Below are 18,704 nucleotides of genomic sequence, written 5' to 3'. Positions count from 1 at the left end.
TTACCTTGGTATTAGTTCCTGGTTTAGATGTAGTCATGTGACTGAAGTTGGCCTACTCAAACTGCAGGAAAGAATTCTTGTTTCATGATTGAGGGAGAGGCCCACTGGGAGAACCTAGATTGCTTCTTATTATGGTAAAAGAAATATGCCTCAACGTGAAGTCAACAGTAGGAATAGCAGAGCTGTCAGAAAGGAAAAACACCAGAAAGTTTGATCTCTGAAGATTTCAGCGTGTTACTAAATCACCCAGCCCTGAAGTTTGCGCTATTTTATGTGAGATTGTAGTTCATATTTGTAGTTTATAAGCTTCTAGTATCTTATTTAAGCTCTACCCAAAACTTATCCTGCAAAACAAGTTAGACTTCATTAATACAAGTGTAATTTCAGTTCTACACCAGAAGTAGAAGCCATATGCTGTATACTGCTCTGACAAGACTAGATTAATTTTAGTTATTACCTTTTATTGAAGTACATTGGCAAAGTAGTGAGTCCAGGGAAAATGACAGAGTGAGGAAGAGTGTGAAAATCTCAAAATGTTAATGTATGATCAATGTGAGCCATCTCTTTGGCCTTGTATAAGAAGATGCTGAAGAGACTTAGTAACGCCGGTGTTCACATATTTAAAGGGCTATCCTGTGAAAGAAGTATTAGATTTATTTTTACATGATTTAGACGTCAGAACTGATTTAGTCAGGAGGAATTCTGGAGAGGTGTAAGAGAGTTGTAATCAGTATAAGAAAGAATGTTTTAATACTTAGAGCTGTCTGAAAATGGGGACAAAGGGATGCAGCAGTGAGGAGCTATCAGTGCAGATGCAGGGAATAAATTATTTTTCTGAAAATCTTCTCACAGGACTTTCATAACTACATAGTATTAAAAAAATTCTACATAAGGCAGGAGGAGGTTGAATTATATTATTTACAAAGACCCCTAGCATTTTATTATTCTAGTTGCTAATCCAATTATTGTAATATTGGTTTTCAACTCTTAACCTCAATACTTCTTTTTAGATCAAATTCTTGGTAATACCCCCTTACTATTGTATAAAAACAAAATTCATAATGAATATTATCTGTCCCTACATATAATGTTTAAGTAATAAATGTGAATGTAATATAAAATGAAAATAACTTAAAGTCCACCATCATTTATTGCATTTCTGAAATCTAAGAAATTTTTGAAACCAAACATTTTTCCTAAGTAAGGCATAGATTTATTCGACAGCAAAACCTAATTTTAACTGACATGAAGCTAATGATAGTCTTTATACAATTGGTGAATTCGTGTTTTGCTGCAAAAATATTCATATGTTTGATAACAGGTTGCTGCTCCAGACCCTGCTGGTGGTGTTACTTAATATACTTTGAAGTCCACAAAAATTCTTAATTCTTAAAATATCTCATCCCAACAGTATTGGCTGAAATATTTTAGTTCATTAACAAGTACTTCAACATACACATGTTCTGGGACGGCTAAGTTAGGATGCATAATAAAGTAATCAAACAGCTGCACATCTGATGATAGGTTTGCATTTAAAAGAAATAAGACGGACAAGCTACTCTGTTCAAGAGGTGAGAGAGCAGGCCATGCTGTGCTGCATGGGACAGGGAATACCAGACCCTGTTTATTTGAATATGGTAAAAGAAAGGGAGAAATAACTGACAAAGGAATAGCATATCTAACCAAATTATGCCTAAACACTTTTGAATTGGAAAAAAATGGGGAAATGTGACATTTTAAAAAAATGATCTGAGCCTTCTTAATAATTGTTATCAAAATAATTCCTATATTTTGATAATGACAAAGTATTAGAAAAAATATATCTTCTAACTTGAATGAGATTCCATTATTATTGAAGCCTGCATTCAGTCTCTAATACTTAATAACAGAAGTCATATATGATCTCTGAGGACAATGTCAGAGTCATATTAAAAGACAATAGCCTTTAAAAAAAAAAAAAAAAAAGAGGGACGCCTGGGTGGCTTAGTCAGTTAAGCATCTGCCTTCATCTTAGGTCATGATCCCAGGGTCCTGGGACCAAGTCCCCCATCGGGCTCCTTGCTCAGTGGGGAGCCTGCTTCTCCCTCTGCCTGCAGCCTCCCTGCTTGAGCTCTCTCTCCCTCTCTCTGACAAATAAATAAAATCTTTAAAAAAGAAAAAAAGACATTAGCAGCTCAAAAATTACATAATTTTATTACATAGGGTGAATATTTTAAAATATTTATGTAAGTTATTAATGAAATTTATTAAGATGATTACATTTTTGGTTCTAAATCTTAAAAATATTCTGTTACACACTTGCAGATTATTTTGTTTATTTTGCAGTATCAGCACTATGGCTCTGAAACCCTTTTCAACTAAATTAGTATTTGGATAGTACATGATATATTTTTTTAAGATTTTATTTATTTATTTGACAGAGAGAGACAGCTAGCGAGAGAGGAAACACAAGCAGGGGGAGTGGGAGAGGAAGAAGCAGGCCCCCAGTGGAGGAGCCTGATGTGGGGCTCGATCCCAGAATGCCGGGATCACGCCCTGAGCCAAAGGCAGACGCTTAAGGACTAAGCCACCCAGGTGCCCCCATGATATTTTAAGTAGGAAACACGGAATATATTTTTCAATAATTTGGAGATAACTTTCTATAAATTTTTGATATAACTTGTACTGATTTATATTTATAGTGAGTTTAATCCACAGAACATTTAAAAGTTGCGTGGGGGGCATCTGGGTGGCTTAGTTAAGTGTGCAACTCTTGATCTCAGCTCAGATCTTGATCTCAGGGTCCTGAGTTCAAGCCCCACATTAGACTCCACACTGGGTGTGGAGCAAAAAAAAAAAAAAAAAGTGGCATGGGATATAGAATAGTTGATCACTGATGCTCTTTAGAGTATAGTTTAAGAATAAAAATAGATCGTGTTCCTTTTTTTCCTTTTGTTTTATGTATAAATAGGATCCTTCCTTCCTTCCTTTTTTCCTTCTTCCTCCCTCCCTCCCTCCCTCCCTCTCTTTCTGTCTTTTGACCTCTTACCATTTTTCCACGGCTGGTTGTACTCTTGTAGAATCTTTTATAATGACTTTTGTCCGCCTTTATTGTCTTAACAGCAACCATATATGTCATTTAACAAGTGATACAGCATGACTTTATACTTAAATATATAAAATTAGGGGCAATTATAATATATTCTAGAGTTCTTTAAAAAGAAGACTTCAAAGAGAAATTAATTTGTGTTTTAAGCAGCCCCATTTTATGTTTGGTGATGCTCAGAAAACTTTCAGCAATTAACGTCTTTTGTATGTTAGTTTCTTTCATAGGCGGGATTTAAAGCGTTAATAAAAGTGAGACACTGTGGTAGGAAGGTAACAGTTCCATTACACTGGTTACTTTATTTTCTTACCAGTTTGTAAAATATTGTTTGGAGTTTTTCTATAATAAGATATTTAATTACATGTTACCAGCTGAATTACTATTGTCCTGTTTTGTCTATAGGATACTGTTAAACTTGGAATGTAGAATTTTCTGTTTTTTAGCTACAGTATAAGGACTAATTTTCTAAGTGTTTTAGCTACCATTTTGGTTTCATCAAAATAGGGAAAAATCTGTTTTGGAAAGCATTTATAAAATTATCCGATGAGTTTGGAATTATCTTTAGGTGTATAGGGAAATGCTATTATATTAGTATATGACAAGTTTTAGATCAGTAATTATTTTTGAGCGTCTACTATGAACAGTGTAGCCGTTTTTTAGTCCTTTTTTAATGTCATGTATCGGTCCTTTTGTTTATTTTATCCATTTTAAACAGTTTTTTCCCCTAGAAACTTAGTAATAGAAACTTGGTATGTTGTAGACTATCCAGTGCTTATTAAATATTTGTATTGTATATTTTTTTTTTGTATTGTATATTTTTAAGTCTCATTTACTCCTTACTTTTACCATGTTGCTGTTCTTTAATAAAATAGTGTTCCCATTGCGTTGCTGCGCTAGAACTTGTCCCTTTTTCTACTTCGTGAATAAGTGATTATCTGCAAAACAGATTAAAAAAAGATGAAGCTAGAAGTATTCTGTATTATAGTAACTATCATAATTTTTTCAAATATAGTAATCTGTATGTATGTATATACTTTTTAGAAAGAATCCTCAAGAGGGAGACATAGGGAAAAGGAAGACATAAAAATCACTAAGGAGAGAACTCCAGAAAGTGAAGAAGAAAATGTAGAATGGGAAACTAATAGAGATGGTGAGTTTCAAAATCTTTATATAGTCAATTTATTGATTATTTACTTTGTAGATTTTTTGGGCTAAAGCACTTTTCAACTGTGATCTCCTTGTTTCAGAATCATCTTATTGCACTGTTTCTACCTTACTGAGTTAGAATACAGAAAATGGCATATGGTAGCAGAACAAAGGCAGAGAAAGCTGATCACACTGCATTTTTCAACTTCCTCATCCTTTTTTCCCCCTAGAACTATATTGGGCAGCGTCACAGTCCTTTGAAATTGTACTACTTTTCTAAGTTTTTTTAGTTCCTCAATACCAAGGTTAAAAAACTTAAGTCTAAATTTTGTTTGTTTCACATTAAATATTAAAATGAGATTTTTAAATCTTAAGGATCTGGGAAAATTATTTCCAAGAAATTTTGTAGACTTTCATCTTTCAGAAGAAATTCAGTTTGGATAATTAAGACCAGGGATTTGTTGATGAAAAATAGCAAAATCATCTTTGCATCATTGTCTTAACAAATTAGCATTTATTTTCCACACCATGAATGTTCTCTCTTCTTCACTTCTATGACCTTCTGAAGGTGAGCACTGCTACCAAGTATAGAGAAAGAGAACTCATATTTGTTGAATGCTTAAGGTGTGCTGGGCATTTTAATATAGTTAATGTAATTATGTAATTACCTTATTAATTCAGTAGCTTTGTTATTCTACTTACAGATGACAAAACTAAAGAGTGTAAGAATTTAAGCAACTTCCTTAGCAGTAAACTGAAAACTTAGACCAGGGATTAAAAAAACAATAGCTTGTGGACCAGCTACCGGTTTTTGCAAATAGTTTTGTTGGAACACAGCCATGCCCATTTGGTTACATATTTTTTGTAGCTGCTTTTCAGCTACAGTGGATGAATAGACATCTGTGAGAGCCAAGAGCCTGTAAGTCTAAAATATTTACTGTTACATTTAAGAACAGTTTCTGAGGACTTATACTCTGATATGTGAAAAGTGTGCTAAATGCCTCTCCAGTAATTTGAACATCAGTATTTTTTAAGGAAATCCATTCCATCTTCAGATAGTGTTGTCTTTATTTTATTTTTTTTTAAAGATTTTATTTATTTATTTGACAGAGATAGAGACAGCCAGCGAGAGAGGGAACACAAGCAGGGGGAGTGGGAGAGGAAGAAGCAGGCTCATAGCAGAGGAGCCTGATTTGGGGCTCGATCCCATAACGCCGGGATCACGCCCTGAGCCGAAGGCAGATGCTTAACGACTGCGCCACCCAAGCGCCCCTAGATAGTGTTGTCTTTAAAACTTACTCCTAAAAATAGATAAGAAACTTCCCTACGATTAGTTTATTGGGATTTCATAAGCCAATTTCATACCTCCTACAAAATAGCAGTAGAAGCAGCTATAATGTCCCATTACAATGGTAGTAGTTAATATACTGAAATAAAATATTACAAACCTTGACTGTTAATGGTTGGATGGTGAACTTTTCCTGAGTATGAAAGGATTAACTCAACACACTCAGCATTCTTTTCATTTTAGTTATTTGTGGATAAAAAACACTCTGAAATGTACTGGATACTTCTTATCTTTAAAAACAAAAATTTCTCTGTTTCCATTTAAAAGGTTTGGAAAAGCCTAAGACAGTTCTCTCCTTGTTTTCATAATAGCTATTTCAAACCCTCTCCTTAAATCTCCCAGTGAACCCTTCATTCGTAGTTTCTGTCTGCTGTTTACTACACAGAAACGATACAACTCACCATCCACTAACTCCCTCAACTTCCTGCTACCATAGTTCCAAATTAGTCTTCTTTTCCCACCTGAACTTCACTATTTCCCTTTCGTTCTATGTAAGAAGCCTCCCTTCTACTGTGTAAGGTTGTATTTCCCTGTATTCTGGATCCGATTTCCTCCCCCTTCTGCAGTCTTGTTCATTGAGCATACGTTCTCTTTTACATCTTTAACATCCATCTGGATACTTTTTCTCTTCTCTCCATGTGACTTTCAGCCATAACCCTGCTTATCCCCACTTTACAACTAAATTCCTGAAGTAGTTCTGTACCTTACTGTCTTTACTTTTTCACCTCAATACTTACTCAGTTTTCTGACCCATGTCTTCACTAAACTGCTCTTCAAAGTTTCTGATAACTTCCTCTTTGCTAAATAAATGGAGACTTACTGTCTCTCTTCTATAATCTCTCTGCAGCATTTGAGAGCCTCTGTCTTCTAGAAGCACTTTCCCCTTGGATTTCATCTATCTATCTATTCCTCTTTAGGTTTTCTGTCTTCCTTTGAAGCCCTTCAGTCTTCTACAGAGGTTCCTTTTATTTTTATCTCTCTCTTAAATGTTGATTCCCAAGGCTTTGCTCTAGACTGCCATCTTTAAAAAAAACTGAAGTGATTTTATTACAAGAGGCTTTTATATACAAAATTACTTTAAAAGGTGAGTAGATGCCTTTTATATAGTTTTACATAAAAAATATACACATGGCTGTTTATTACAGTTTCTCTTGATTAGAACTCAAAGGTTTTGATTATTTGTCTCTACATATTAAAAATATGCTTAAAGGAATATTGATGCATGGATTCAGCCATTTCAATCCCCAGATAATGAGACTGTGAACTAGTTTAATAGGCTTTCCTTTTACATTTTCAATCTAAAGTAAATAGCAATTTTAGCTAGACTCAGAAGAAATTGCTCTATACCAATATTTCTCAAACTTTTTGGTCTTAGGACACTTTCCACTTTTTTTTTTTAAATTATTATGTTCAGCTAGCCACTGTATAGTACATCATTGGTTTTTGATGTAGTGTTCAGTGATTCATTAGTTACGTATAACACCCAGTGCTCATCACAGCACATGCCTTCCTTATTAATACCCATCACCCAATTACTCCATCTCCTCACCCCCCTCCCCTCTGAAACCCTCAGTTTGTTTCCCGGGGTCCATATTCTCCCATGGTTTGTCTCCCTCTCTGATTTCTACCCCTTCAGATTTCCTTCCTTTCCCCTGTGGTCCTCAGTGCTATTGCTTATGTTCCACATATGAGTGAAACCATATGGTAATTGTCTTTCTCTGCTTGATTTACTTCATTTAGCATAATCCCCTCCAGTTCCATCCATGTCAATGCAAACACTTTTTAAAAGGATCCCAGACAGCTTTTTTTTTTTTTTTTTTTTTAAGATTCATTTATTTGAGAGAGGGAGAAGAGAAAGAGAGGGCGCAAGTAGGGGGAAAGGGGAGAGGGAGAGAGTCTTAAGGAGACTCTGTGATGAGTGTGGAACCCAACGTAGGGCTCAGTCTGTGCCACCCTGAGGTCAGGACCTGAGCCAAAACCAAGAGTCAGATGCGTAATCGACTGTGCCACACAGGCACCCCCCCGCCCAAAGAACTTTTGACCTGGTAGATTATCTGTTTCAGTTCTTACCATATTAGACATTGAATCTGGGAATTTTAAAAATATTTACTTATGAATTTAACAATGATAATAATAGGGGCATCTGGGTGGCTCAGTCGTTAAGCGTCTGCCTTCGGCTCGGGGTGTGATCCCGGAGTTCTGGGATCGAGCCCCACATCGGGCTCTTCCACTGGAAACCTGCTTCTTCCTCTCCCACTCCCCCTGCTTGTGTTCCCTCTCTCGCTGGGGCTGTCTCTCTCTCTGTCAAATAAATAAATAAAATCTTTAAAAAACAAACAAACAATGACAATAATAAACCCATCATATACATTTACAAAAAATAGATGTGTTTTGCAAATTAAAAATAAAAATTACAAGGAGGATTAGTGTTTTACAGGTTTTTGTAAATCTTTTTAACATCTGACTTAATAGAAGACATGTAGATTTTCATATCTGCTTCTGCATTCAGACTGTTAATGATATTGCATATCATATGACTTCTGGAAAACTCCACTATATACTCAGGAAAGAATAATAAACCAGTCAAATAATGTAGTATTATAGAAATATTTTTGATCTTCTAAAACTCCCAGAATTGTCTTGGGTTCCCAGGAGTCCTCAGACCACTCTTTGAGAACCACTCGTTTCTTGTAGTGGCTTGTGCTTCCAGTTGTTTTCCCTTTGCCTAGCCACCTTTTCTCAATTTTAATTTTTCCTTCCAGATGAAATCGTGCTTTTAGGGCATCATTAGCATCTATGTATTAATGATTCCAATATCTATCTAGAGCTCTCAATTAAGGCATCTATCAACTGGATATCTCCATCTGCATTCCCATCTTAAGAGTACCGCTTTCCTACTAGGTCCCCCAAAGCCTGGGAATCATTACTTTATACTCTGTCCCCTCAACCTAGACATTTATAGAGTTCTGACATTTCTACGTACTGAATATCTTTTAGAACCATCTATTTTTTACCTAACTACTAATATTTTGGTTACTAAAATACTTGCTTATTGCCTTCAAATATATTTTACCAGAATAACCTACCTTGAGGTAGGTTAATCTTGTCTCCTAATTCATTTTCCACTTGAAAGTTAGAATAATCTTAAAATAAATTTTTTTACCATAGTATACATTCAGAAGAGTGCAAGATTCGTGTGTGCAACTCGTTCAGTTTTTACAAACAGAACAGACTTGTATAACCAGCACCCAAATCAGTAAATAGAAAATTAATAGTATCCCATAAGCCCCCTTGTGCTCCCTTTCTAGTCACTACCTCCCAACCCCCACCTCCCAGAGGTAACTACTGCCCTGATTTCTACCATCAGTGATTAGTTTTGTCTGTTTTTGAGCTATGTATAAATGGAATCTATAGCAGTACTCTTTTTATGTTTAGCTTCTTTTATTGACAATACATTTTCGAGATTAAACTGTATTATTTACTGCACATTGTTGTAGTTCATTATTATTGCTATATCGAATTTCATTGTATGAATATACCATAATTTATCCGTTCTACTGTTGATAAACATTTGAGTAATTTCCAATTTTGAGCTATTATGAATAAAGTGCTATATTACTATTCTTAATCATATCTTTTGCTAAACATGTACCCATTTCTCTTCAGTTTATGCCTGGGAGTAGGATTGCTGGGCCATGGAATTTGCATATGTTCATCTTTAGTAGATAATTTAAAAATGGTTGTTGTTTTTTATATGGTATTTTTTTGTTTGTATTTTTCGTCTTAGCCATTCCGGAGATGTGTGCTGATATCCTATTGTGGTTTCAGTGTGCATTTCCCTAATGACTAATAAAGTTGAGAACTTTTTCACATTTATTGACTACTATATAATCTGTTTTGTAAACTGTATGTTCCAGACTTGCCTATTCTGTTGTATTACCTGTTTTTAATTGTTGAGAATTCCTTTTATATTTTGGGTATAAGATCTTCATCAGATTATGTATTCCAAATATCTTCTTCCAGTCTGAGTTGCAGAATGCTCTTACGAAAGAATAAATTGCTTCACTTCATTCCTCTTTTTAAAATTCAGTTTTCCCGGGCTTCCTGGGTGGCTCAGTTGTTTGAGCGCCCAACTCTTGGTTTTGGCACAGGTTGTGATCTCAGGGTCATGGGATGGAGCTGCACATTGGTCTCTGCACTCAGTGGGAGTTTGCTTGAGGTTCTCTCTCCCTCTTCCACCTCCTCTGCCCCTCCCCCTCCTGGTGCATGTGCAAACACGCTCTCTCTCTGTCTCAAATAAATAAATAAAATCTTTAAAAAAAAATTTGGATTTCCCATTTCCTTCAGGATCAAGTACAAATTCTTATTGTACAAAACTTTTCATTATCTGGTTGCTTCCTATATTTCCAACCCCTCACCCCCAAGTCTGTGTTTTTTATTTGGTTACTTAAACTTCCTCTTATTTATTTATCATAGGGACTAGTGCAGTGACATAAAACACAAAAGTATCTTTGGAGGAGAAGAGAAAATATATGAACATAGTTTGGTAATCTTAGAGGTGGATACATTCTTCTGAAGTAAGGCATAAAACCCAGAGGCCTTATTTGAGTACATAAAGATTTAATTTTCCATATAACGTAATTTAATAATTAAAGGATCACCATAAGAAAATATTTGGCATGTGTAACGTGTAAACATATGGGAAAAACACTATATAAACATATAACCAACTTCCGCAAATATAAGAAAAAGATAGTCCAGTTGAAAAATGGGCAAAAAACAAAAATAGGTAATTCATAGAGGAAATAGAAGTGGTCAATAAATGCTCAGGCTCAATACAGAAGAAAGCCAATGAATATAAAAAGGTAGCATTTTTCACCCATCAGATTGATAAAAATGAAAAATACTAATATTATGAAGTGGGAGTTTCCATTGGTAAAGCTATTTTGGAATGCAGTTTGGCAATATTAAAATAAAATTATGCTTATCTTTGATCCAGCAAATCTAGTTTAAGAAATCCGGCCTAAAGAAATAACTTGCACTTGTGAATCAGTGAAGCTGTCAGAATGTTCACTGAAGTCTTGTTTATAGAGCAAAACATTGAAAACAAACTGAACGTGTGTCAGAAGGAAACTGGTTAAATAAATTACAATACGTTCGTATCATGAAATGCATTATAGATGTTAAAATGAAAATGGTTGATCTTTATGCATGACATGGAAAGGTATTTCTTTTTTTAAAGAATTTATTTTAGAGAGAGAGTGAGTGCAAGTGGTGGGAGGGGCAGAGGGAGAGAGAGAATCTCAAGCAACTCTGCACTGAGCCTGGAGCCCGACGTGGGCTCTATCCCTGGACCCTGAGATCATGACCTGAGCTGAAATCAAGAGTTGGCTGCTTAACCAGCTGAGCCACCCAGGCGCCCCTGGAAAGTTATTTCTATAGGTCAGTGTGTGTAGTTTTGGTCCCATTATTTTAAAGAGTGTGATTATAAAGGTTTATTTTTATGCATACAACACTACACGAGGAACAGTGTTACCACTGGAGTAAGGATGGCAGTGGGAGGAGTGTAAGGGAATTTCACATTTTACCTTGTGTACTTAAGAAAGAAGACTGTTTATTTATATTTTATTTATTCATTTGAGAGACAGAGAGAGCACAAGCAGGGGGAGAGGGAGAGGGAAGCAGACTGCCTGCTGAGCTGGGAGCCTGACATGGGGCTCGATCCCAGGACCTGGAGTTCATGACCTGAGCCAAAGGCAGACGCCTTAACATCTGAGCCACCCAAGAGCCATAAGACTTAAGACTTTTAATAGTGAGAATGTATATGTTAAAGACAAAAGGAAATATTTAAATAAATAAAGTCTTTAATCCATATACATATACTTTTTATATATCTGTGATTATTTGCATAAAATGGATTATTGGAAGTAAAATTGTTATATTAAAGGATATGAATATTCTTAAGGCTTTTACCCATGTTGCCAAATTACTTTCCAAGATAGATGTGCTAGTTTACATTGTTACCTTCAGAGAACATACCTTTGCTAATACCTAATATTATAACTAGAAAAAATAACTCTTTAATACATGAAAAAGCTGTATTTATCAGTCATTTGCATTTTTTTCTTTTTGTGAATTGCCTGTTTGTGTCCTTGCTCATTCTCCTTTGAATCAGTATGAACTCTCTATATATATATAGAATGTTGGGGCGCCTGGGTGGCTCAGTCGGTTTAAGCGTCTGCCTTCAGCTCAGGTCATGATCCCAGGGTCCTGGGATCCAGCGCCACATTGGACTCCCTGCTCCGTGGGGGGATCTGCTTCTCCCTCTCCCTCTGCCTGCTGCTCTCCCTGCTTGTGCTTGCTCGCTCTCTAATACATAAATGAAATCTTAAAAAAAAAAAAAGAATGTCAACCTTATGTATTGTATGTATTTTTCTATTATATATGTTCTTAAAAATATCTGCCTTATAAAATATGCCATTCTGATTATATTTAATACTTTTCTAATGACTTAGACTGATCATCTATATGAGTCAGTTTTTATTAGGCAATTTTGATAATCTCAAGCTATAAGGTATGAAAGACATCTTCTAAATTTATTAAATGGTTTCAGACTTATTTCTGTTTTGAGTTCCATTTTATGTTTGTACCTTCTCATTTTTCTTTTTTTATCAGGAGACTATCAGTTGCATCATGCCTATTTTGTAGCTCATCTCTTATAGGCGAGGAAAACTTCCTTTTGTTTATGATAGATAGCCATACAATAAGAATAAGTAGTGTCTGAGTGAGGACTTGAAAGCTTTTCCTCTAAGCAAAATATAATAGTTATAATGCATTGATTTTAACTGTTCAAGACTTACCCCCTTGTGGTTTAGTTGGGGACTGAAGGACTGAAACCCAGCTTCTCATTTTTTACGTGTGTTCTGTATTGGTAATATTTCCAGGTAGCACTTTTTAGAGGGGCGCAAGACATTATTGATAATACTTTAAAAATGCTGTAAATCATTCTTTGCAATTAATTATTCTTTCCTTTGTTTTATACATATTTAGTATTTAGTTATAGAATTTTTATCTGTTACTAATTTAAGAATATCATCAAACTGAATCTTTGAACCCTATTATTCACTGATATAAGGTATCAGAATACATAATAATACTGAAGATAGCCATTATTTATTTAATTAAATCCTCTGGCACCTGGATGGCTCAGTTGGTTAAGTGTCTGCCTTCGGCTCAGGTTATGATCTTAGGGTCCTAGGATAGAGCCCACTGTCAGGCTCCCTTCTCAGCAGGGATTCTGCTTCTCCCTCTGCTTCTGCCCCTCCCTCCTGCTTGTGTGCTCTCAAATAAATAAAATCTTTTAAAAAAAATACAGTATATCTAATCATTTTATCTAGTAAGAGCTTTATGTCCTTAAATATTTAGTGATTGCTTTCTGACTGAAAAATGTGATTTAGTCTGACATATTTGCAGAAAAATTGTCATCATCTTCTGATATTAAATGAGTAATCAATTTAGTTACACAGTTAAAGGCTATATAGCTATCCTCTCAGTTCCCAAGCATATAAATGGATAGTTGGCATTATAATGTGTTTGGTCTGTCTGTGCACGACAGTGATGTTCATTTTCTTGTGCTTTAAACAGTCAAGTAGGACTACCTATCTTTGTTGTTTTTTAGTTCTTCATTTTCTTTCTTTCCCCCGGGGTAAGGAATGGTGATCTTCAGTGCTTAAAGTATGATTTGAGAAGGCACTTCAGTTCCTAAGCAGTCAAACCAGCATTGTCATGTGTTAGGATAGGAGTCACTGAAATTCCTTCCTCTAGGCGTCTTGGCATTATAGCAACTGAGGGTGAGAGGTTGGGTGGCAGTGCCAGTAGCCACTGAAAACTTCTGCTTATTGCGGTGAAATAGCTCTGCACACCACTCTTTCTTTCTTCCTTTTTTTTTTTTTTCCTTTAACCAGCCATCACATTTTTTTCATTGGAAAAGGTAAATGGAAATAAAGGCATGATATCAGATCCGTTGAGGAGATGGGCAGTTCTAATCTAAGGAACTAGTACAAATCACTTATGATGGAAATGCTACAGATCCTTCAGACATTAGCTCATGTACACATTAGTATTAAAATTACCAAACTTTAGTTTTAGATACAAATCAGTGTGTCACTGATAAAAAAAAAGAATATGGAAGCAATGTAGGACACCTCATGTAACCTTCATTTCATACTAATGAATCTTTAAGAAAGTTAAGGAAATAATGAAATCACATCGTATTGAGGATGAAGTAGTGAAGGTTTTGGTATCTTTAATATTTATAATTTACATGTGAGTTTTTAATTGTATCTTTTAAAAATCCCATCTCCTAACCAAAATCCCAACCCCCAGGCAACTCAAAACCACTTTCAGAAAACCCTAGAATCTTAAAAATGTTTGGCTTTTCATTAAGAAATCAACCATATTGATTTTAATCTTTTATAGAAACAATATATTTCTTTTATCTTTGAGAAGTGTGTTATTCTAATGAAAGAATCTACCATTTTAATTTGTATAAAAAATGGAAAAAAATTCTCTAATTTTTGGTATAGGTAATTGATAGTTTCTGACAAGTAATGTAATTTTTATTTTAAAGATTCTGACAATGGAGATATTAATTATGATTATGTTCATGAGTTGTCATTGGAAATGAAGCGTCAGAAGATACAGAGGGAATTAATGAAGCTAGAACAAGAAAACATGGACAAGAGGGAAGAAATTATTATTAAAAAGGAGGTATGGTATTTACTGAAATACATGTTAATAATTAGCATCAGTGTGGCTATTGATCAGAGACTTCATTAGCTGCTTGCTCTATCTTAAATTGTGTTAGGATATTGATAACACTGATTAAATTATTGTATATCGGGGCGCCTGGGTGGCACAGCGGTTAAGCATCTGCCTTTGGCTCAGGGCGTGATCCCGGCGTTATGGGATCGAGCCCCACATCAGGCTCCTCTGCTATGAGCCTGCTTCTTCCTCTCCCACTCCCCCTGCTTGTGTTCCCTCTCTTGCTGGCTGTCTCTGTCTCTGTCGAATAAATAAATAAAATCTTTAAAAAAAAATTATTGTATATCAACTACATATATGTCAGTCATTTAATCTTCACATTACTCTTGGATAAATATGAAATGTTTTTGCTTTTGGACAAGTGAAAAACTGAGGTGGTGTTGCGTAGAGTCACCAGCTAATGTTAAATAGGATTTGAATCTAGTATGTCTTCTTTTAAGGCCTAAGCTATTTCTAGAATACTTGTTTATTTTCTAAAGAGTGGACATACAACTTTTTTGAATATAATTTGTGATTTTTCTGAGGAAATTTTGAAGTTTTATAGTTTTAATCTGCTTAATTGATAATAGTGTTATGTTAGGGTGGTTAATTATATTGGTTAAAAGCATGTGTTTAGGAGTCAGATTAATACATGGTATCTATAATAGAGCTTAGTATTTCATCTGAGGTTTGGTATGTTTTAGAAACACCTACCTTGTTCTCTGATTATAACAGCCATGATTGAAGGAGTTTCTGAATTGACTTACTGAATTCTTTTAAAAGGTTTCACCAGAAGTGATTAGATCAAAATTATCTCCATCACCTTCTCTAAGAAAATCAAGCAAATCTCCAAAGCGAAAATCAAGCCCTAAGTCATCATCTTCAGCAAGCAAGAAAGACAGGAAGACAGCTGCAGTATCCTCACCCTTATTGGACCAGCAGAGGTCAGTAGGATGGTAAATAATGCCAGGATGAAATAGTTTTTTCTGAATTGATACTCAAAAGAATTAGTAGATTACAGAAGGGTACTTATAATATGTTCACTATTTAACATAAATTTTTCTTCTAAAAAAAGGCATAAAAAGTTTCAATTTAAAAGAAAACTATACAGAACAATAAAACAGATATCTGTGTCCCACCTACATATACTTCAGAGCTTTTTATTTTTTTAGGAATAGAACATAATACATATATATCCTGTCCTTCCTTCTTGAATTTGTTGTTTTTGATACTTGTGCATGTGTGTTTATACTTTCATATGTATTATTTGTATCTATTTAATCTTAATACTTTATTAAAGCTTTGCTTCTGCAACTTTCTTTTTTACTTAACATTTTTTATATTTACATTGATGTATGTAGCCTTTTTTTCATTTGGGTACTTATACTATATTTACTTTTCTGTTGAACATTCAAGTTATTTTCAGTTTTTTGTTATTACAAGTTATACACAGTGAACGTTCTTGTCTCCCTGTGCATGTGGTTATGAGATTAGATTCTTTATAGCCTGTACATAGCAGTACGAAATATTAGAATTATTCCAGTAGCCAGTTGAGGAAATAAAAATAGAAATGGGAAAATATGATTACATTGAGGGACTAAGAATAAGACCAAAAGACACTTTCCCACTTAATGTCACTCTGTACAATTTAAATTTTGTTTTAATTAAAGCACATATACTAATTTTCTTCAAGAAAAAACGTAAACTAACCTCTTCCCAACATGTGACCAGTTGGCAAACTCTGTCTGAACCCATAAGGAAACTTATATCTGTCTTCTTCCTTTTAGTTTCTAGAGGCTTTAACCCTGTTTCAGACTCCAAGTATCTTCTACCTAGATTATTATATCCTACTAAGTGTATTTATTTTATCCAATGTCCATTCCCCTACACACATAAACATTTATTCAGCAACCCCAACCCATTCATTTTACAGATGTGAGAGAAATCTTGAGAGAACAATTCCAATTAATTTACTAGGCCATTGAAAAACTCAATGGATTTCCATTCTGTTGAATAGAATTCAGGTTCTACTTTTTTAAAGATTTTATTTATTAATAAGAGAGAGTGAGTGTGCATGTGCATGCATGTATGAGTGGGGGGAGGAGCAGAGGGAGAGAGATAAGGAGACTCCCCACTGAGCAGGGAGCCGGATTCAGGGCTCAATCCATGAGAGGCTCAGTCCAAGGACCCTGAATTCATAACCTGAGCTGAAGTCAGAGGCTTAACTGACAGAGCCACCCTGGTGCCCTAAAATTTAGATTCTTTAAATTATATTTATACCTTGATCTTTTCAGTCTTGTTAATACTTTTGTCCAGTTGTCCTCCTACCCTCTTCCACCTTTAGTTCTTGAGTGTCTAGCTCAAATTCTGTCTTTCCATTAAGTTTTTCCATTTCTCTTTATTGAGCATAATTTCTATTCCTTTTGTATATCAGATTTTATTTATACCTCCCTCTTAATATTAATTACTGTTTGCATTATATTTTATCTGTGGCATACATTTATTAGAACTCTATTAAATTTAAGTTCCTTGAAGATTGGGATCTTGATGGTTCATTGTTTTTTCTCCCCACTGCACCTACTTTGCATAGAGCTTTGCATTGTTATAAGACATTCTGTAAAGTTAACTTGATCCTCTCCTTTGCTCCTGGGATTGAGTAAAGGTTGCAAAGAAATATGGAAGAAGTGAACTATAGAGGATGCAGTCCACTCCATTTATTCTTGTTCTTTATCCTCTTGGCTGAACAATTAAATAACTATCCCTCAGTTCCATCCATTTCCAGGAAAAACAAAAAAACAATAACAAAAAACCAGCATACCAGAAATATCCTTCTTTTGTTTTCTTATCCTTCCTATTTATAAAATCTTTGAAATTTAATGTCTTTGTAGAAAGTTTTGTTAACTGTTTAGATGAAGGGTTAGTTTCATCTTGTTCTTTTTCATATAGTCTTTTACTGCTTTAATAGTAACTCATTTATTCTCTTAGTATTTAGCAGGAATAATTACTCACCTTAATTTAACTACTATATTTCTTGTATTCTAAGATGTTACTGACTTCAAGATGCACCATTAATTTAATAATTAAAGTGGAAGGGCCTGGAAAACAGTACATTAGAGGCACAAAGAAAACATTGAATTGAGTATAGCATTTCTTTAGCCCTGCAGTTTACATTGTGTAGTGTGTGTCAGATCATCAACTCCTGGTCTCATTGCTGAATCTACTGTAAGCTGTTTGAAGGCATATTAAGCAAAAAGTAAGGATTAGAATTTCAGTTAAAATTCAGTAGGGTGTTGTAGCAATGCCAGTAAGTCACCTGAGGTGACAATCAGGTCAGTAGACTCCTTGGTCTTACATTGTTATCTTATTGAGTAGGCAGCGTAATTACAGACACATTGAAACTCCTACTTCTCCCTGAAAGCTGGCAGTTTTCTTTGATGTTCATTGTGAGATCTATCCTGGTAGCAAGCTTTAGGCTAATATGTGAGATACAGTGTGGCTTAGATACATCACCAAATGTATTATCTGTTCTGTCAATCTACATTGCTTCTTAGTTTTTATTAAGTAAATTTTTCTTTATAGCTCTTTGTACACAGATGTACAAAGTAGGTCAAAAGCTGTTCAAAGGAAGTACTTTGAGGAGAGAGAAGGAAAGGATCTAAAAATGGTAGAAGTAGATAATTGAGCTCGGTGTCACAAATAGGAAGTAGACTCTGTGCCACCAAAGAATGATCAGTTGACTTAAAAAAATATTGAAAGATCTTGATGACTTCAGAATGTGCAAAACGAGTTTTGACCTCTGTAGTTGGAAGGTACTTTAAAACCCTATATTGTAACATAATTGTGATTTCCAACTACATATATATTTGAAGATAATGTGAAGATATTCTGTACCTCAGTGAGCATATTGGTGTAATCCTGGTTGTTGTAATAGCTTAATCCCAAAATGTAAGTTTAACTCTACAGAAGTTTATTTCTCACTGAAGTAAAATCAAAATGGGTGTTTCTGATTGGTACGTTGCTCTGTTATACACAGAGATTCAGTAACAGGCTCCTTGTGACATGGCTCCACTTGGGTTTTGGGGGCACCAGAAAATGGAATGTGCAAAGAAAAAAATTAATTGGAGTATTGCTCTTATTTGGATGAACAGTTTACAATTGCCTGGAGTATGAGAGTCTTTTCTTAGTTAGGCCTGGAACTGGTGTATATGACCTCTACTCACGTTTTGTGGCCAGAACTTGGTCACTTGGCCATACCTGATTTTAAAAAAGTCTGGACATTATGGTTCAACAGTGTGCCAAAGACAAAATTTAGTAAATACCTAA

General features: G+C 34.9%; 1 protein-coding gene across 7 annotated transcripts in view; it reads left to right on the top strand.

Annotated features, from left to right (window-relative positions):
• ZC3H13 (zinc finger CCCH-type containing 13) overlaps window positions 1–18,704 on the top strand; it is a 97,499-nt gene that overhangs the window by 20,300 nt on the left and 58,495 nt on the right. For all 7 annotated transcript variants that reach the window (XM_087865135.1, XM_045796788.2, XM_087865139.1 and 4 more), the window contains exons 5-7: window positions 4,127–4,235; window positions 14,209–14,348; window positions 15,165–15,325. In XM_087865135.1, the coding sequence (XP_087721261.1) occupies window positions 4,127–4,235; window positions 14,209–14,348; window positions 15,165–15,325 (410 nt within the window). The remainder of the gene's footprint in view (window positions 1–4,126; window positions 4,236–14,208; window positions 14,349–15,164; window positions 15,326–18,704) is intronic.

The sequence above is a fragment of the Ursus americanus genome, chromosome 10 (genome assembly GCF_024610735.1).
Source record: "Ursus americanus isolate L20-20 chromosome 10, mUrsAme1.1.p, whole genome shotgun sequence".
Classification (NCBI taxonomy): Eukaryota; Metazoa; Chordata; class Mammalia; order Carnivora; family Ursidae; genus Ursus; species Ursus americanus.
This window is presented reverse-complemented; position numbering and strand designations above follow the sequence as displayed.